Source organism: Pagrus pagrus, assembly GCF_965226575.1.
Source record: "Pagrus pagrus genome assembly, chromosome: 13".
NCBI classification, from domain to species: domain Eukaryota; kingdom Metazoa; phylum Chordata; class Actinopteri; order Spariformes; family Sparidae; genus Pagrus; species Pagrus pagrus.
The window spans coordinates 25,262,027-25,283,630 of record NC_140197.1 but is presented as its reverse complement, the minus strand read 5'-3'; the positions used below and the strand labels follow the sequence as shown (position 1 = coordinate 25,283,630).

At 39.0% G+C, this 21,604-nt stretch overlaps 1 protein-coding gene across 4 annotated transcripts in view; it reads left to right on the top strand.

Annotated features, from left to right (window-relative positions):
- The first annotated feature begins 290 nt into the window (after positions 1-290).
- The window catches only part of LOC311267651 (uncharacterized protein), a 49,816-nt gene continuing 28,502 nt past the window's right edge, over positions 291-21,604 (top strand). For all 4 annotated transcript variants that reach the window (XR_014623853.1, XR_014623854.1, XR_014623856.1 and 1 more), the window contains exons 1-2: positions 291-373; positions 5,583-5,787. Coding sequence is in view for 1 of the 4 variants with exons in the window: in XM_084370841.1 (XP_084226967.1) it covers positions 5,586-5,787 (202 nt within the window). In the remaining 3 variants the exon portion in view is untranslated. The remainder of the gene's footprint in view (positions 374-5,582; positions 5,788-21,604) is intronic.

Genomic DNA, 21,604 nt, shown 5'->3' with positions numbered 1-21,604 from the left:
TTTCTGAATTGAATTGTCTCTTATGTCTTAGTTAAAACACACTTCATTCAAACTTGACAGAAACAAAGTAAAACTCTCTAATACCAACTTGGTTTGTCCTTCAAAAATCACCTCTTGTTTGAACCAGATAAACAGATATTTGTCCCCCTCAATAACCTATATCAGTAAAAACATATACAAGTAATATACACTCTGCATACTTGTGCTCGTAAAAGACGAAGAACAATGTGTTTTTACATTATTTTAAAGATTGGTCCCCCCCTCCGTTCGCCTCACAGTGGTTTGGTCCACTGCCAATCAACCGGCACCTCAAACACGTCAGCGCGAGTGTCTCTGGAGCAGTTGAGCAGTTTGGTGGTGCTGGCTGACTAAAGTAAGTAACTACTCCTCAAAAGTTAGCTCAAAACTTGATATTATTCTCTCTTGTCACAAGATTTAAGTTAGGTTAGATTTAAGCACAAAAAACACTTGGTTTGGGTCAGAAAAACACGGTTTCCTACCTTAAACTTCCCGGTTTGGCCGCCACAAACACAGCGGCCGACTTCCCGTCAAAAGTATCTGATTTTTGTCGCCACAAACACGGCTAGAAAGTGAGCAAACCATGTAGTTCACTGAGCAGTTTAACGCAAAACTAGATGGTATTTCTTATGAATCGACAAACATATGTTTGCTTCATGACACTACTCAACAACTCAAGTGGGATTGAAAAATGATTTGTCTTTCTTCATTCACTACATAGCAAAGTTTACATACGTTAACCACATCACCAACACTGACATGGCCGCCAACTTGGCTCAGAAAAGATACTAAATAGGATGAAAATCACAATGAAACTGGCCATCATCATTACTTATATTCACAGTCTTATATTTCATTAGTTTTATGACAAACTGTGACTTTATTGACTTGGAAAATTACCTATTGAATCAATTCATGGCACAATTCAAAGTTATAACTGCATTTCTTTCGACCTATTACCTCAAGGTTGAATATTTTGGATCACCGCAGCCAAAATATTGGTACCTTTATCTTTCATTATACAGTACAGTTCAAAAGTATGCCTAGTAATTGGCGTTTCCTTTATATACGTTCAGTATAGGCCTAACAGTAGGCTACTATTGGCAGCATCTTTGGTGTCGGCTTCAGGAATTGCTCTTGAGAATTTATTTCTATTTATTGTCCCCCCCAACACTGAAGTGAAATATCTGGCCTTGGTGTTTGTTTGGTATATTTTTCAGGCAAGCTGTTATGTTTGCAATCTTTGTGCTATACTAAGCTAAGCTACTTGCTGCTGGCAGTGATATTATATTTAACGGATGGACAAGAAGAGTGGCGTTGACCTTCTCACCTGACTCTACCAGAAAGCCAACAAGCGTATTCCCACAAAATTTCGAACTGTTCCTTTAAGTACAGCAGTTTGACGAATCATTCACTCCACCAACTGGATGGCACTTAATTTTTCTGTTAATCATCACACTGCCAAATTTTAAAAACATCCAATTGTCTGAGGTTACAAGACACTATTAAAGCATTTTATTTTTGTCTGACAACAGAGGTGAATGATATTGAATTTCAACACTCTCATATTTATCATTTCCCTCACCAGTTAGGTCTGTGCTCGTGAGCGCACACAGCTGTCACCGGAAAACAAAAGAGCTGAGCCTTTTCTGCTTCCTAAATTATGTTGTCAGTTCATCACACTGCACCTCTTCAGTGAAAATAAACTGGGAGGAAAAAAATGACAAATTTGACAGAGTGAGACACCAGGATGATTTTCATGGAAGATGTTGCACTGCAGTGAAACCGGGTAAAGCTTATTTGATTATAAATCCTCAAACACACAGTTGCATGTAACCACAAGTCAATTCATTCTTTGCCAGCTGGAAAACGGTAACTCATTTAAATATTTGGTCATGTTTAGTGTCTCCCAGATGTATTTTTTTTTTTTTGTAATTTTGATTTGTATTTGTATTAGCCCTGTATTTATCCTAAATGTATGTCACAGGAATTTGGCACTCGAGGCCTGAATGATTACAGCAAAAATCCCCTGAAAAATGGGACCTACAGCTATAACACGCATTTGCATCCCGGATCTCATGAAGGCCTGAAGCTGATTGATTAATAGAGACAGAGCATGCCGAGCCATATCAGGGCCCCTGCACAGGTTAAGTGGTGCTAAGATTGTTTTATATAGTCTGTGATTAGAAGATGAGGAAGGAGAGTTTGATCCCTCAGACTTGTTGACCCTCTAATCACAGGGGGTCTTTTGATCCAACCTGCCCCAACAACTTCAATCAGGCACACTGCTGCGAGTTTGAAACTGGCAGCAGGGAAAAGGAAACACTAACAGAGGAAAGAGAATTAGATGTTTCAGATCAGATAATGATAGGGATACATATACAGGTATTTGTTCTAAAGATCTGCATTATATCATTTACATTACAGCTGTTGGCTACATACAGGAGTATGAATAAAGCTTGACTGTCTGAAGTGGCATTAAAAGTCACGGGGTATTATTGTGATGATCTGATGTTCGGGACACAACACAACAGCTCAGATAACTGGAAAAATTTTAATGTAAAGGAACATAAAGTTTGAACATATCAAAAGCAACATGTTGACATAGGCTATCTGTAGTTTGCAGAAACATACAATGGCAGCATTTATTCTGGCAATAGACCATATTCACAAGGCGGCCATTTTTCTCGTCAGACTCGGATTGGGAAGCTCAAATGTTTTACTGCTGTGAATTTCACAAATCATTATTATTGACTACTTCATGATTGATCAGCAACTGAAAAGACAATGGGCAGTGAAAGTCTGGAGGGACATCAGGCCATATGTCAAACATCTATCATTTGCAGTCAACTATTTCCTAGTTAACTAGCTACCGTTACGGTACCAATCCAAGATATGTGCACTGATATTTCAGAATGAATTTACACTTTTCCTATTGTATCTTGTAACACTGTCAAGAAGTAATGTTAGCTGGGGACTGATTGAGTGCTAACATTAGCTGCTTTCTTATGGTAAGTAATGGGTCATCAAATGTCTTTGACCTTGAAATATGGCCTGATGTGCCTCCCAATTTTCACTATACATTGTCTTTTAGTTGCTGATCAAGCGGTGAAATTATATTGATTTGTCAGTTGCCCCTTGTCTATACAACTTGCAACCTGGAAGACAACAGTATGACATGAGCTACCCACCCTGTGATGTCAGAGGACTATGGCATCACGTGAATACGCTCGAAAGATCAAACCAATCCCTGTAGCAGTGACATGAGAAATAAAACAAAGACTTCTGCATTCAATCATAAGGAGTAATTCTGCTGGCAGTTTCTAAATTGTATTTATATTTGCACATAAGTTTCAGCTAAATAATCCCAGAAATGAACGTGCACTTACTGAGAAACTAAGTGACTTTTAAACCTTATAGTGTTGCATGAAAGTGAAGTAGCATTTTTAGCTCAAGAATACTGGTCACACGGTGTTTACATGGGATAGTTGAACAGGAAAAACAAAGGTTTGAAGGTTTTTCTGTAATTTGCTTGGTGCAAAAACTCTCTCCGGACTGCAACATAATTATCTACATCATCAAAAGCAATTATGGATGCATAAATTGAATGCATGTCTACATCCCCATTGTCCCTTGCATATTTGTCCCTTGCCCAGATAACACAGCATTATCATTACAATGGAGGGGGAATAATGGAGTTGCCCAGCTGGGGTTAAAGGGACATGACAATAAGTGTGACAAGCCTCAGTCAGATGCTGTGCACAGAAAAAGAAAAAAATAAAGCAACTTTTCATCCTATTCAAATGTGGGTGTGTAGAGTCAAATGAATCACAGACATCATGGCTTCAGAGATGAGCCGCCATGCTAAGCATAAACTTAGCATTAACAGAAATATCAACATCATCATTTGACATTAAGGCTTATGTTAGTTTTTTTAGATAATTAAAAAACATAACTTTAGGCACGTATGCTCTTTGTTTGAAAGCCATGCCCTTACAGACATCTAGCCAGAGGCTGATTGGACTAATTGTACTGTATGATGCTTTGGACAAAAGAGAAATGTAGGAGGAGGAATGTAGGAGAGTAGAGATGTAAAGAAGACACATTAATAAGCTTATTAGGCTGATATGTTTAGTGTTATTCACTGAATTGGCCTCCAGAAAAACCACCAGCTACCTTGAGTTTCTCTTCGAGCTGTGACAAATCTGTTACTGCTTACTTTTGATTTATGTACTTTCCCTTTCCAGTTTGGGTTCAGAATGACATGCAAATTAATATATCATCTTTGCTTATGCTTTACACCCCAAATGCTTATACATAATTTTGGACTCCCTAGAAAATTATAGTTCAGTCGTTTCAGCAAATACCAAAAAATGGCATATGTTTGAGTTCAAGAAAACAAGTCCTCCATACTTATGATGACCTTTGTCAGTCAGGAGTAGAAGGAAATAGTCGGAAGTAGTTGTCAGTCTTTCCCTAAGACAAACCAACTTACTGCTTTGTCTAAACATAACTAAAACCAAAACAAATATTTTTGCAGTTATGCTTTGTATTGGTTTTGGAAGGCACATTGGAAGGACAGTGTCCTGCTGATAGGGATGTCAGATCAGAAAGTTTCATGTGTTGTTCTCAAACAATGATTTTTTTGTTGAATTTGGCGACTTGTTGAAATATTGGTAATGTAAGGCAGTTACACCCTTCAAAAAATTAACCCTGGCAGTCAAAGTCAGTTTCACACTCCAAACTGAAGTGCAATTAATTGTGGGAACTACAATGAGTGATGTTAGTCTGCAGTGTGACAACAACATCTTTGAAAACACTTTACTTACTTTTGTAGATTCTCTAGGATTTATTTCTACTTTTGTGGTCAGAATAACTCCTGTGTCATTATACAGAACGAGCACCACAGGTCAGTCAGACGGGCTCATTTGTCATTCTCCATGAGAAACCACAAACAGTTCTTAAGTCTGTTTGCTTTGGTGTGCAATAAACAATCTACAGTACACAGACTCACACAAACTGCAGTTATTTTTCACAATAGGGACAGAAATATGCCAAACACAGCTACTGCTTACAAGAAAATGAACAACATATTCAATATTTTGATAACAGAGTAGGAACACTAACTGTTTTCTATTAAATTAATAATTTTTAAGCCTCTTGAGAGTCTCAGAAATAATTTTTCTCTTCTTTTATCAGAGGACCAAATTCCTCCACGGACCCTTAAAATAAAGAGCCCCAAACTGACTATTTTCAGACTAACTACAAATGATTTGTATGTAAATATTCAGACACGCTCCGGTGACTTCAAGTCAACTGTCTAATTATTTGTCGGTAGAAAACTCCAAGCTGAACGTTGGGTCTTTACATTTTCTTTCCTGAGTCTGAATAGATAAAAAGTGAAATGATCAACAGAACAAAACACATCGGTTTGGAAATATTTGATATTTGCACTTGTCATTCAGAGGGTGGTATTTGTCAGACAGAAAGGAAAACTTGTGAGATGATGGATATCCAAACATCAATTCATCCTCCAATTTAACATCCTTATCCTCAATCAACAGGAAATGATAAACGTCTCCAAATGCCTCATCCACATTATTATCATCACAGTCTGCTGCAGAGACTCATTTTGGGCCTTTTTCCTGAGCTGCAGTCGGCACACCAGGCCTTCTTCTCCTCAGCTGAGACTCTCTGAGAATCCCTGGCAGCTCATATATCAAGGGAGATCCTCACAGCAGCACTCCTCTTCCTTTTTCAATGCACAGGGTAAGTATTTTAATTAGTTGGCTAATTGTCTAAGTAATTGGAAGACAACTTAGCTCAAAGAGTAATCAATCTCTACAGGGCTGTGTTCTATCACATCAAAGGATCTGTAATTAACACTGCAAACCATGGGATGGTCTTTGACTGAGCTCGATAGCGTGGGGGCGTATGATCACAGATAACACTGAGGTTGAGGAGACGGATCTGGGAGGCCTCCAATGAGCACGGAGAGAGGTGTTATCATTTAGACACAAACAGAGTCAGACCCAAACACTTTAAAGCAGAGACAGTCAGACCCTTATAGGCTGGCTGTGATGCAAGAGTTGCACTCTGTAAACAAAGGACAGATAAAGCCATTGGTTATTAAATACTGTGTGTAAGAGTGTGTGTGTGTGTTTGTCTTACACACATCTGAGACGCTTTAATGCTTTTAAATTCTGCAAAACCGTGTTTTTATTGTCAATAAGACAAATTCAATATGAATGTCTTACTGCAGAGCTTGAATGTTCAAATGTGCATCCTCCCCTTAAATTTCCCCGTAGAATATCTGTTAGCTTGATTTTGACAACAGAATTGGCAATTCATTAAATGTTTTCATATACCGAGTATCAATTTCACTTTGCAGCAAAGCTCACGCCAGGCATTAAAAAAATTACACATTTGGGATGAACAAGACTAATCATGTCTCGGATTCATCCATTTGAGGCCCCTTAATTTCCCCATTGTAGAAAACAAGACGTATAATGAACAATTATATATAAAGTCAATTTCAGTGTTGTGCAGAAGACTTAATTAAAATTACTAATGAAAAAAAGGACTGCTTACAGTGTGGAAGTTTACTCATCAATTTCAAAATGAGCAAATGCCTCGTCTTCATGGACTGTAATGAAAATGACCCTAAATGGCAACATACTCCATTTTTTTTGTTTACAAACAATCATCGTGAATAAAATTAGTAACCACAAACCCGTCTTGTTATTCTTTCTGAAAAGAATTTGACATAATTGGCCAAATTGTGGAAGCAAACAGCAGCTAAACATCAATACCATTACATTATTGTGGGACAATGTATCATATTATCAATTAACAAATGTATTCAAAATGCTGAAATGAATGTCATGCTTGTGGCGGCAGCCTAAAATGGATAATTATGATGAAACATCCAGAGGAGAGCAGTCATTGGAAGACATGATATTCCCTGAAGTGATCCCCTCCCCCCTCTGGCCCCCACGCTCCCCGCCGCAAGGCACAATCCGCGCAGTGGCACTGACAGATTGACAAATAAGGTTAATAAGTACTTTCCACCTCTCCTAAAGGCTAATCAAATATTAATCCTTGAGGTGTGGTCAGCAGAAAAAAAAACAACAAACAATTGGTAGAGGGGAATTGATCGAATTGATTCTCTCTCGTAATGCTCGGGGCCGGGTGGAAGAAGAAGAAGAAGAGGAGGAGGTGGGGCGGGTGAGTTGGAACTGTAGGAATTCATTTCAGGCTGAGAACGGACAAATATTTGGTTATAAGCGCTTAAAGCAATTTCAATTTTTAATCCATCTTCACATTCTGGTGGCTCGGTGGGCGCAGTTTATTCGCCACATGCTCACAGTATTGGAGGGTGTGCAGTCTGGCTCATGAACCCCCCACCCACACCCAGCCCTTCTCAGACCCTCCACACTCACCCCCCCTCCATAAAACAATAGTTTTTTTTATTTCATTCTTTATTGTGCTCTATAAACCTTTTCACAGAAATGTCACGAAAACTGTCCTTAGAATCTAATTAGAAAACAACAACAAAAGACCAGCAGAGAGTTTAGTAAGTTAAAAAAAAAATAAAAAATAATAAAAATAATTATAATACAATCTTTATAAATGCCACCTCGTGCACACAGGGTGAAGAATCTAAAAAAATGGGACCCTTAAAAAACATACTATTGGTGACAAAATTTGAATTTTACACAAATCTCATCCCCCCTCAAACAGTTTTCACTAATCGGAAGCCTTGGGACATCTCGAGGCCTAGTGGACCATGTGAGCAGAGCCCATGTACTGATAGAGCAAAATTGGATCCAGTGAGAATGCAAAGAAGCTTATCAACCAACACTTCCAGGCAGTGCTCTCTGCAAGAGCATATGTCAACATCATTTATTAGATGTGGCCAGGGACTAAATTATGTATGATCACAAAACGGGGGGAAAAAAAGGGAAAAATAGGATCACGCGCAGCAGGTGGATAGAATAATATTTGGAGAGAATATGAAATTATTAATAGAGGCCCTTAAGGGAGAATATTTGTTAACATTAACTGGTGACTCATTTGTAATGCTTTGAGTCTATAATTAATCATATTGGACATTTCAGGATCATATAAAGAGTTAAGTGAATGTTTTATTTGCTCATATAATTCTATATTAATGTGTACACACACAACACGAGCTAAACATTTTTCAAAATTGCATCCAGTTAAAAAGTGGATGTGGAATTAAAAAAAAAAAAAAAAAAACCTGTTAACTGTATTTCCTTCACTCCAGCCAAACATATACTAAGTAGCTTTAATATTGCCAGATGAGCAATCTCTCAAGCAAAATACTCTTCAGAGATACTATGTAATTGACTCCACATCTAACAGTATGGAACAAATCCCACTAGCAGAGGGAGTTGACAAATTGCATTAAAAACACTCAATTGGGCCAGGATTGGATAGAAGCTCATGTTCCTCCTTATCCCATTAAACATGAAACAGTTTAATCTCTAAAACTTGCTGACATACGAGGAAACGCTTAAGCGTGCAGCCCGTATTTGATTTGTAGAAGAAAATCAAGGCACAACAACACGGCCTCTGAACTACTGTGCGCCTCTGTGCGGGCGTAACACGTGTAGACAAGAGCAGAATTTACACTTGCCTCAACATAGAAATGGCATTATTTTAATCAACGTCAATTACAACATCGTTTAATAGCAGACGACGCCGTAGACGTGCATATCATTTGTTTCAGCCTGCTCAAAGTAGGCAATATTAAAGAGACTCAAACTGTCAAATCATCCAAGTTTCTTCTTCAATAGCTTACCCGATTTGAACATGTTCCGCTTCTTTTCATGACATGTAAACAGGTTTTGACATGGGTCTAGTTAAATGTGTAAGACATGCTGAAAAAAAGGAAAGGGAAATGCCTGTGCAAAAAAAAAAAAAAAAAAGCAAACCTGTCAACACACAGTACCTGCTTTAAATCTGTTCCCCATTTCAGGCAATCTGTGGGAACCAGGCCTGTGGAGTCTAATCCTGTTTTCATCCGTACCCCCCCTACACCCTCCTCATCTGTATCACACTTTCAATTCCACTTGCTGGTGCCTTTGTGTGATTTTCATTTGATCTCGCTTTTAAAATTCAAAATCTATTCAAGGTTTTTTTAGTTGGATTCACGCTGTTGCCGTGAAGCCCTATTTATGTTCTAGATTTGGAATTGCAAATCAGGAGTGTGTGATTTAGGGGGAATGGGAGTCCAAAATTCCCCGGCATCACCTTTTATGATTCTGTAGGTTTAAAAATGTTAACAAGGGTGTTTTAGCAAGCTGATTTGTGCAGTATCAGCCCGTCTCTGGCTGTGTGTGCAGAGAACTCTCTCTGATTGTGTCAGACAATAATCATGGTAAACTTACTCTTATTTACTGAGTGTGTTAGTCTGTGGCACAGAAGCACTCTGGTGTGTTTCATTCTGAGGTCTAGACAAAACCTGTGATCCAAATCCATAGTACCATAAAGCACATCCTGAGCACACTGATGTTGATAATGCTCTGTTTGAGCAGCTTGTACATAAAAAATGTAATTAATTTTGCACGTCAGTGCACAAACACACAATGGATCTCTTTTAAAATCTGACAACTTTAGAAAGAGGAAGTAAAAATATGAATTTTCCCAATAGTTTATTGGTTTGTTTCTTTGTTACCGACCTGTCATAAAAGTATTCACACCGCCTATTTTTTCACTTTAAAAAAATATTTTGATTTAACTTTGCATAGCCTCGCCTCTTTGTATTGTAAAACAAACTTGTGCATACTGGCATTTGTAGATGGCTTCTCATTTTTCCAGTCGAAACACCACCACACCACAACAACAAATGTCGAAAGGTTTTGCTTAGATTCTTTGCATTATGGAGCAATATTATATATTATTACTTAATTTCATCATTTTTTCAAGACCCGAGCTTTGCAGTTGTGACACAAGACCAACCCAACCTCCAGAATAAATGTTCAATGTTCTTCAAACCACAGATATTTTGAAACTTTACATTTTCTCGCATTGAAAATGTACCTTTCTTTAGGTTCAGTTTTCAATTTCATGTTGTGACAACATTGCGCTTATAGTCTGGTTAGGTTTAGGCCAAAAACCATTTGTTTAGGGTTTGGAAAAGATCATGTTGTAGCTTAAAATACCTGGTTTTATTGCTACAAACAGGGCTTGAAATGTTCTGACATCACACAACCGGTTTTGTCACCACAAACACGTCTGGAGATGTTCCAACTTCTTGTCAAAAATATTTGTTACCACAAATTATGCTGGAAATTGTCCTGAGGTCTCCTTAAAAAGGATGGATGCCATTTGTTCTGACACATTTGACATGGATTGTAGAAATGTCAATATGGTATGACACATAGAAGTGTGATTGTGTCAGTGGTTTGCAGAAATGTTAACCACCACCATGCATCCTGGTGACTGGGCTGCACAAGACAGCTCTTAATGCAGTGACTTTTTGGGTGGTTAAACCAAAAGTGCAGTTACAAGCCAAGGTGCATGGTAGATCCTGCAGCAGCCCTGGACATACAGTAGTTGTTGGGAGTCATCACTGAAGTGATCTGCACACATACGCCTGATCATCGCCGTCTCCAAAGTCTCTTCAAGCTGTAGGATTTTCAGAACAGAGAAACAAAAGCACGGAGATTACAACATAGATCATAAACACATGATATATCATGACTGCTGACAAATAACCTTTGCATTTGCTGCAAAATGTCAGCAAAACATCGCATTGAGTTGCAAAGAGAAACATCTGTATGTACTGTAGAACAAACTAGGATATCAAAAGTATAAGAACCCTATCCATTTATAATACCCCGCAACAGTAAAGTATGGTTTGATAAACCTTAAAAGCATTACAATCCAAGGCACTTGTGATTGATTTCAACTCAGCCAGTGATACCAGTGATATCGATGGGACAATATCAATATCGACCGACTGTGAAAGATCTCAGTCTGTGCTATGGCTGTATCATATAAGAAATGGTGGGGAAACGAACTTTGCATCTATATGAATAAATTCCTGTGAGCATTTTATGCAAAGAAATGTAATATTGCTTCCGACTCTCATGCGCTGTGCAAATAAATGATCACTTCTGTGCTCAGATACGACTCTAAAGAGCACATCATAGAGAATCCACATTCATATTCCTGAATCGTTAACATTCAAAAAAGATACACTTGGTTGTTTTTTAAATGTCAAGGCATAATAAACAACTGAATATTTTGTGTGTGTGTTTCAGCTCGGCAGTATGTAGCGTGAGCCTTTGATGATCATTCCTGAAGTCATGTTTGTTTTGGAATAAGTTATAACTGATAATCGTGTTATGAGAAAACAGTATATCTGCTTATCGGAGAATATTGCTGCCCTACTTGATGCCCAGTGAGGGATTTAGGTGGGCATTATGAACTCAGCCATAACAAGCCCCACTTCCTGTGATTATCTGACACAAGGTGCTGACAGACGCTCACTGTTGACATTTCTGTTGATATTGGCAGTGAAAAGGACAGCAACAGCCGAGTCTTACACCGCTTACAGGTCTTACATAGATGTATTTTCCTCTTTGTTGGCCTGTGTTGTAGGACTTAGCGTATCATCAGCAGTTGAATGAGCCGTGGTACTGACCTGTCGTGACAGACCAGGATCATACATCAGGGCTGTTTTCTCTCTGTCATCACAGTTGTGTGGTCAGGCCTGACACCTGGAACAGCTGAAACATCACAAATGCAAAATGTAAAAGCCCCATTGTAGAGCAGCATGTCAAAAAGTAGCATGTGTAATGGAGAGAGGGTCACAGTGTCGCTGTTTTTTATGTTGCGGTCTGATCCTAACCTGATTGGTTTCTGTTAGAAGTTATTATTAGAATAACACAGACCCTACTTACCATAAAATAACAGGTGAGGTTAATGGCAAATGATTTGTTGCATTAAAACCACAGTTTTTGCGTCTCTCTCACTTTTTTTTTTTTGCCCTAATGGATTATATTTTACTGAATATTTGCTGAAAGCATACATAATTCCGTGTGAAGGCAAATCTATTTTTCATGAATACAAAGCAATATTAAAAGCACAACTTAGGAGACTATGAATTAATAATTTTGTATTACTGAACATGAAAAATGCTCAATTAAGAACATTTCTTCACGCCCTCCTGTGTGGTGGCATAGATGATGTACTTTATAATATACTCTTTCACAAACCTCTATTTGTTGAGGGCTTGTTACACAGTCCTTTTGAATATGTGAGTTTAGATGGTGCACAAAAGTACATTTGAAAGCATCACTATCATTTATGGGACATATTTGTTTAAATGATAGCAAAAAAAAGCATTTTATTTGTGCGATAGATCTACTGCTGATCAATGCAGAACAAGACTCCATCCATAAAAACATTGGTATTTGAGATATTGTCACCACATGACACCTCCAGGAGACTCCAGTATCATCTGGCATGTAGTTTTAGGGCCGTGACATACCAGGAAGACGGCACAAGTTGGCACTAGTTGGCCCTTGCTGGCCCTAGTCGGCGGCTTTTGCCCGGTTGAGTTTGTAGAGTTGGGGGTGGAGCCCGTCGATGAGAGAAATCACTCCAACTGGCTGTTCGACTAAGTGAATGATTGCGCGAGAAGAGAAACAAAAAGAGAAAGGGAAAACCCATTGAGCCTGTCACGGTAGTATTCATGATTTCATCCATTTAGTGCGGTAACTCCTCATTTTCTGCCTCCGCTTGCTCACTAGTGCTATGCGCAACATTTTATCAGACATATTCTTGATAATCTCATATCAGTGAGAGTGGAGTCAAAAACTGCTTCTTTATCATGACAATGATTTGTATATCTGCAGTCCGGAGTCTTCTGGTTACCCTTTTTGAAAGATGGATACATACTACGAACACCTGGTGGTATGGAGAGGTATTTCCTCTCACGCAGCTGCAGAACGTACAAGCTAGGTTGTTGTTGGCTGTGGGTTTTTGCAGTGTGTTCAAGAGAAGCTTTTTGGATGAGACACAGGCAAAGTGAGGCGACGCAAAGTCAGCCTTTGTCGCCGCTAGTTCTTTGATGTCAGTTTGGGAGGATAAGTCTGGCAATAAACAAAATGTTTGTAATTGTCAACTAACTCAGTATCGTGGCAGTTCATGAAATATTGACAAACAGGAATTGTCCTTTTTTAATTTCATCAGTATTTCATGAACTGATCCTGAACAGCCTGCTGTAACTCCATAAAATCCTCAATACTTTACAACATTTTCACCCTGTCTGAGGACCATTTGTGCAACTGAAAAAATGGGTCATGAATTTATAATTATACTTTAAAAAAAGGGTCAGTACAAATAAAAGTTACTCAAACAGGAGTAAATGGTTCCTACGTCTGAAAACTATTTTAATCTGCAGATATAATGCATTAGTGAATATTAGGGCAGCAGGACTCTGCATGTGGGATTGAGTCACAGTGCCCATGATCATCATTATAAAAGAAAGATGTCAGCCAGTTCAACAGTGTGTTTTTAATAGCAATAATGAAGATCCATGGGCACAGAAAGCAATGTCAGGGTTTGGCTACACAAACAATACTTGTTAGGAGAATCAATTTATTGTGGTTTTGGTCTTTTCCTGTGATGCGTAGACAAAAGGGAAAATATGAAATATCACCAGACTTCTTCTTTAACCTGCATTTTACTTCCAAAACTACCAATATCACTTTTGGCCCTAAACAACCCATTCAGGCATCCTCAAAATGCACTGGACCAACGATCAGAAGCTTGCAAGTTGATGGGTCTTGGTTGTAGCAGCAGTAAGTGGATAGCACATCACTGGTATCAAAGCCTTTGCTGTCTTTTGATAATGCTGCATTTTAATCTTGCAATGCATTTTCAAATATATAAAAGTCCTGCAGTGTTAGAGTCATTGAGTGTAAAAATGCATTAGTTATATAAAGCATATGTCCTGTGTAGTCTGTCGCCATGCTTTGCCTACCTGAAGCACATACAGTAATAGCAGTGGCAGCGGCTTTTCCCATGACATTTGGAGGTTAATTTGCACTGGTTTCATGGTCATTTATCGATGGTGGGCTCAGAAATTAGCATTCACCACGCTTTTTATTGACAGAAGTGTTTAATAACCCATCAAATCAAACAGGATGGCCAGCCAGGAAGTGCTCCAGTGCAGAGAAAATATGCTCCATTCAAACAGCAAACGTTTTTAGTTCAAAGTGTGGTGATTGAACTTGTGATGCTGAAACCCAGAAGTTTCTGTGAATTAATTTTCATGCTAGGTGTTGTGACAGATTTATGCCTGGGAAGCTATGAGGTAAATATTCTGTAGGAAGTGATTCCGGATGTAGGGCTAATGTGCGTGGAGGGATTTGCAGATGACGAACCTGCATGAGCTGCTTTGATCCAGATGGACTTGGTCAGTATAGTGGAGACAGATGAGGGAAGAGGAAGGAGGTTTCTTGTTCTCACCACAGGTTTTCCCTCTTTTTGACACATTTACAGCCCTGCTCAATCTGTTATATTTTTTTTTTCACCTATACAGCACGTTCTGCCCTGCACACTGCCTCAGAGCTACAGTTTCTCCTCACTTCCTTTCACAGCCCTTTTCTCCAACTTTGTCACATTCCTTTGAACATGAGTGAAATTGTTTACTTTTGTGGTTGAATGAACGATAATTTCTTTCTGAGAGGCTGCAGAGGAGGCATTGTGGGCTATGGAACAATGTACCGTGTTCACAAACATTTGTAGAGAACTTATTCAACAGACAAAGTGCTTGTATTAGCGGCAAAAGCCGAGAAAAAAGCGTGTGCTTTTTTGTCGAGGAAATTAGTTCAAACCCATAAAATACGTTGCACATAATTTTTTGTGATCTCCTTTATAATTCCCAGCTTCCTCCTCCACGCTTATCTCCCGCTAACCACTGTTGTGCTCGAATATGTATAATTTCACATCCACAGATTCACACGGCATGTCACCAACTCAGAGTGAAATATACTTATGTTCAAAGGAGTCCTAATGTGGAGTGATGGGTGGGCCTACGGTAGCCTCGCAGCCGTTGACACACAGCTGTCTTTGCTATAAATCTTGCAAATCCACAAAAAAAAATTCCCTCTCTTGAGACTTCTTTGAGTGGTAAATTGCTTCGGCTCTAAAAGTAAGTGTAGTAAGAGTCGTCCTGAATGAGCCACTATTGAGCAAATCATTGAAGTCCAATGGAGAAAGGCAGTCAAAGCTATAACTGCAGTTCAAATAACACGGAGCAATTCTTTTAGATTATGTGTCTGTGTGACCAAATGTAAATAAGTAAACAAATCTGACTTCTAACGTATAGTTACTGGACAAGGTTAATCCTGCAGGTTAATAAATACAATGCATCCCCCTCTTAATAGCATGCATGGCCTTGTCAGAGTTCCTTTATCTACAGGCTTTGTCTGTGAGGCTATTATATAATTATATCATTGCATTTGTCATTTGCGTTTCACCCTTGGGGTGAAGAACAAATTAAAGCACTGAGTATGTTAGCTTTATAAGCAGAATGTCTGCAACACAAACCATAACAAAAGTTCATATTTTCTGTGTAATGAATGTTACATTATTTATACTATGAATTATGGATGAACTTGTGCAGACCTGCGCAGCCCTGACTAGGATGGCTTGTAATCAATCCTTGTCTGATGGACCTCTCCAACAAACTGTTATTAGTGGCTGTCTGAAGTCTTCTTGGGAAAAATCGAACTAACTGGTACAGAGCGATAATATGAGCTATTATTACCTGCGCTCGAGGTGTAAATGACACTATTCACAGAAAATTCATTGCCAGTAATTTGGGAATAAATATTAAGATATTGTAACTGTGGTGATTTAAAGATTGTGGCAACAGCGATTAAGCAGTTCACTGATTTCGTGACATTGAAAGGCTTATTGAAGCGAACTGTTAATACTTTTCACCAAATACTATAGAGAATGCACATTAAATGACAGCATCCTTTGAATTAATACACTTTGTAACTTCGCAGGCAGTGGCATAAGCACTGAGCCGAGATAGGGAGGAAACATTATTCATGGTGTTTTTCATCCTAACTCTACTTTATTAGCTTATTTGATTCCCCTTTCTCCTCATAGTTGATTCAATACATTTCCTATTTGCATAAAACTGTCCGGTAAGATTATCTTCACTTATTCGATCTATCCTAAGAGTCACCTTGTTCAGGATCTTATATGAATAATGAGATTTTAAATTGGAAGACACTCGCACAGAGAATGAGGCATTTACAGTTAATTCATCTCATTGAGTTACATTGCTTAGAGGTATTGGAGGGTTTAGATTTTCATTCAAGCATCATATTTAACAGTGTCTGCTTCCCCCACTTTACTGCCATTGAAATTTAAATGGCCTGAGCCTGACAGATCCAATATTGCGACCCACTGTTGCTATTTTCCTGGGAGCAAATATATTGTCAAAATCCCTATATTCAGAGAATGAGAAGGCAAAAAAAAAAAAAGATCACATGGAAGCCCCTCATCATTGTGGCTTCCCCTTTTTACAAATATTTCAATAGGACCAAACTCCATTCTTTATTTGCCTATTTATAGAAATGATATGCATCTGAATGTTGCAGGAATTATTACAGAGCTCAAGAATTTGCTCTTAAAAAATGACTTCAAAATAGTAGTGTTTTATGTAACAAAACAAATTTGTACAATAGCATCACATACTCAAATTTCTGTCACACATGCACACACATTCACAGTGATTTGACAGAGAGAAAGAGACAGAATGAGAGAGTGGGAAAGAGAGAGAGAGAGAGGGGGGAGGGGGTTAATTGGCTTTTTATGACTCCAATTAAATAACATTATGCATATACTGGCTTAACGGCTTATATGTGGCCTCCATTAACAATGTCCTCTTGATTGGTTCTTGGGCTTAAGGTCTCCTCCAACTCAGGCAGAGCTTGTCATAGTGTTTAAACCCGTATGTGGAGAAAAAGCTTGTGACAGTAAGAGATTTTATACGTGTGTGAATAATTTAAAAGGAAAACTACAAATCTCGAAAAAGATCAATGACCCTTTCTCTTCCGACACAACCTGCAACAAGACCGGCTGAAACGTTATCTGTCTGAGATGACAATTGAATAAAATAAATCTCATCATTAAGACCTTAGTGAGTTATCTTGAAAGCAAAAGAGAGAGAAAGAAAACAAGCATGTGCCTGTCCTGAAGCGGAGCTCCTGAGGTGTTAACTAATCTCTAGTGGCCAGTCTATGCACTGCCTCCTCTAATTGCTCCCTGTATTTCAGTCTGGTGTGAGAGCAGCCATTGTAGCGAGCGCCCAGTCAGCCCCCAGAGGTCTCACACCTTCATTATCACTCTTTATTGCAGAACCTTATACGGGCACTCGGCACCAAACAGCCTGCCCGTTAAAAATAGAGCCTTCTCCTCTCCTCTCCTTTTGGTGGTTTCAGTTTTAATTACTAACACAGAGCCAAAGCCAGAGTCCTCAGCAGGCCTGGCGTTTTTTGTTCACTAATTAAAGCGAGGATGGAGTTTATTGAAGGGACCCTGACTCTGCTCTCTCATCTATTATTAAGAGGGCAGGACAAATCATTTTCAAATTTATATGCTGAAACCTGTCCAGGGACAGGCACGGGGCGGTAAAGGTTGGGGGAAGGTGGGGTGAAATGGTGCTGAACACAAGGGGAGGTGGTTGAGACATACTGTATATGTGCAGAGTGGAGGAGATCCTGAAGAAGAAGGATAAATGCAGAAAACCAACTGTTATATAACGCAACACAAAGTAAGGAAGTGCAGCAGATTAATGCTAACTGCTGTAACATGTGAAAAGTTGCTGTGATGCAGCACACCTTAATTTTGATCATTAAGGGATGAGAGTCTGCTAGACCTGCACCGGCAGTATTAGCAAAGATAATGGCATTGATTGGAGGACCCCCTCTGTGTGCTCTGTGTAAACAGTGGGCATAAATACCAAAACAGCAGGGTGGTAATGCGAGAGCACAATGTCCAGCCAGATTGATGTTCTTAGTGATTCACTAACCCCCTCCGTCTAACATTCTTAATTGTCTAAACAGCCGCGACCCTGACAGCTGCACAGGTACCTCACTGACAGAACAAAAAGATAAGCCTCTGACTGGAGAGATGGGAAACGGGTGAGACAGCTGGCAGCACATAAACAGTTTAAACAAGTCTTTACACATGTACTTTTCATTCATACTCTAAATATGATGTTTGTGCAGATTTTGAGCAAAAAAATACGTCAAAGTTGGATATGATGATGATGATGATGTAAAGGATTTTTGTTTTATCTGAGGAATTGTGATGGTTATATTCATGGTAATCTCAAATGTAATTTTCCGGAAGTAAATAAGCATCAAAACTATATCATACCAATATATATACTAGGTCGACGGATTATTGGCCTGGCAGATTATCGGATCCAATATTCAGCATTTCTTTAAACAGAATCAGTGTTTTTTTTCTTATTTAATCTTATTTTGGATAAAATAGATTACAGTAGAAATATGGATCACTTTCAGAGTGATGTTGTGTCAGACTTGTGATGTGTTGTCATGTGCACGTGTGCATATTTACAGACTAGTATATCATTCTTTATTTTAAATTGTAATCCTGTTAGTAATCCCCTTTTCTACCCAATGTATCTGGAATCTAGTTTTTTATATCCTATTTATGTAATTTAGTTACATGTACTCCTTTACTCCTCAAGCCTGAGCCCGTCCCAGCACAGTAAAAATGAGTATAGACTATGATATAACCAAGAATTCCTTTATTTATTTATTTATTTTTTAAATCCTGCAACGATTCAATTTAAAAATAAAGAATAAAACAACCTTGACTCTCACACTTTCAAAGTGTTATGAACAAATGAGCGCCTTATCAAATTGCCTGCCATACATTAACTTGGCCTCTAACAGCTGCAGTATGTGAAGTATCCGTGCTGAAAAACACAACTGGGAGCAAGTCCACATGGAAAATTAGCAACATACAATTAGAGAAAGAAAATCTTCATATCTGGTTTCTAACCTTTATAAGATGAGGTAGAGTGAATTGAAAAGGAGAAATAATTAATTTAGCCTGGTGAAGAGCAAGAGAATCCTCCCTTTGCCTAACAAGCAGCTCGCATCCTCAGGGCAATTAGTCACTGTCATATGAGGGCAAATGTAGAACCCTTTGCATGCTTGTTAAGTAAAAACTTACACAGGGGTCACTGACATGTAAGAGAAATGCATGTAACCAGTGAGCTGGAGAAGATTTCGGAGTAAAATAAGGCAGATAAAACTCCACTGTTACAATAAACCTGTGTCCGTTTGATTTTTAATATAATTTAACTTTGTCTTATTAACCAGATTTGGTGCTTTGACTGATGTTGATCACCTTTATTCAAATATGACACAAAATGTAATGCTGCTGGCCAAAACACATAAGCCTCCTGACAATATAACAAATCCATGTTTTCTTTTATCACTTTCTGCGTGCACAATAATAAATTTTCACCTAAATGAGGATTAATTCCAAGACATTTAACATAATGTAACTGCAAAAAAGAAAGCAGTCCTCTGACATATTGTAAAATATGGACACTGTTGCTGTCACAATATTATGTTTCCTTCAGTGTTGGTGTAAGATTTTACCGATTTTCACTCTACCGTCCATGTCCGGCACGTGCCAGATCATACTTCCATCTAGACAATTTAGCCCAATGCGTCACACCAAACAAATCCTCCATGTAGAGCAAACTCAAGAATAAAGTGAATTTCACAGCCGTGCAATGTGTGATTGTTTAATTTCACCATTTCTATGCATTATAAATGTACATTTCTTTCAGGGTGGATTTTTCCAATACATACAGGGAGGGATATATAGGTCAGAGACCCCAGTGCCTTATCAGTAATTCGCCATTGCCTGGTTATTAAGGACAGCTTAGGTGGAGAGGGCTGGAGTACCAGGAGGGGTTAAGGTGAATTGATTGCCTGTGGACATGTTAAACATGACCCTGTCAGGCCTCCACTCCACTCCTAAAATGCACCAACCTGTGCACCTCACTCCAAGTAATCAGCTGTAGAGGCTTTAATAAAATTCAGAAAGCCCCGAGAACTTCCCCCCAGGGACTGCACCAAGTTGGAAATAATCGAAACCCGCGGCAAGAGACATTTGCACTGTGTTACCGTAGGAAGCATAACAAAATGCCTGGTGCTCTGAACCCTCAAAAAATGTTTTCAGGGAAGGAAAAAAAAAGTTGTGGTTTATGAGCGTAATGGAAGCACATAGGTTGTTGTTGTTCACTGTTAAACAGATTGGAAAGTAATCACCAAAGTGTCTGTTCCTCTGCTGACTGGGTTCAGATGCAGCAGCTTGCAGCAGAGGGGCAGTGGCAGGGTAATTACGGGGTAACTTGGGCTCAATCTGTCTGTAGACGCCCTCCCTCTTGGAAGGGGGTGTTTCCCTTGATTAGCCCGACTCAGGGTGAAGCCCCCTCTGCAAACGGCAGATTGAAGTTCATCACAGGGGTCTCAGCTGCCAGTATGTTGCAATGAATTGCTAGCTGTAAGAAGGTGTTGACAGGAGCAGCTGGACATCAGAGAGTGATGAAAAGAAAGGGAAATTCATGGAGAACCCAGACAGAACGGTCCACTGGGGGAAAAGACAGAGAATTGGTCATCTGCTGGTGGAGAGCAGAACTGCAGCCATTGTAGTCTGGCCTCAGGGTGTATGTGTGTGTATGTGTACAAGTCATATTAGTTTGTGTGGCCTTCATTGAGGAGAGAGCCTGCGTTTGAGAGTTAAGAACAGTGAAGTGTGTGAAGTTCAGTCACGCTGATTGATTGGATCACTGCAGCCTCTGGCGATTACTCAAGTGAAAACCTCCCTGAAATAGATATTTAAGTCAAATGATAATGTGAACCATTCAAAAAATGATGATGTGCCTGCAGCATGTTGATAAAATGACAATAATGATGAGGATACATGTTAAATATTTCTATTTTCTTTATGTCATCTCTTGGAAAGGCAGAAGTGGCAGGAATTGTCAGAAAGCGTCGTCACTGTTTAAGACACAGATCACATCAAACCTCATTTAGCGTCCAAATTATAAATAATGACTTTGGACAGGCCATTCAGGGTGGCTGACGGCGACTGTAGGACGTTACACACACATGTGCCTATTGTCTTCTTAGCTCAGCAATGGTGACTAATGTTAGTGAAAATGAGAAATGTGTGTGTGTGTTTTGATGAATAGAGATGGTGCCCTAAGGTGAGGACAGACTATATTGGTGTGATTCTACCATTCACTATATTAATGAACTGCCTAAAGGTGCAAATTACGTTTTAATGGGTGTTACTTTACTAGCTTGGTTCCACCACACACAAAGCCCTTTCACTCAGTGGTCCTCCTGCACCTCTTTTTTTCTTTTTTTTTTAAAAAAAGCAATTACAATTTGAGTCATTTTAGTAATGCCAAAATAAAATACAAACATTAGCAGCTCAACTTCTTGAGAGGAAAATAAAAATGCTT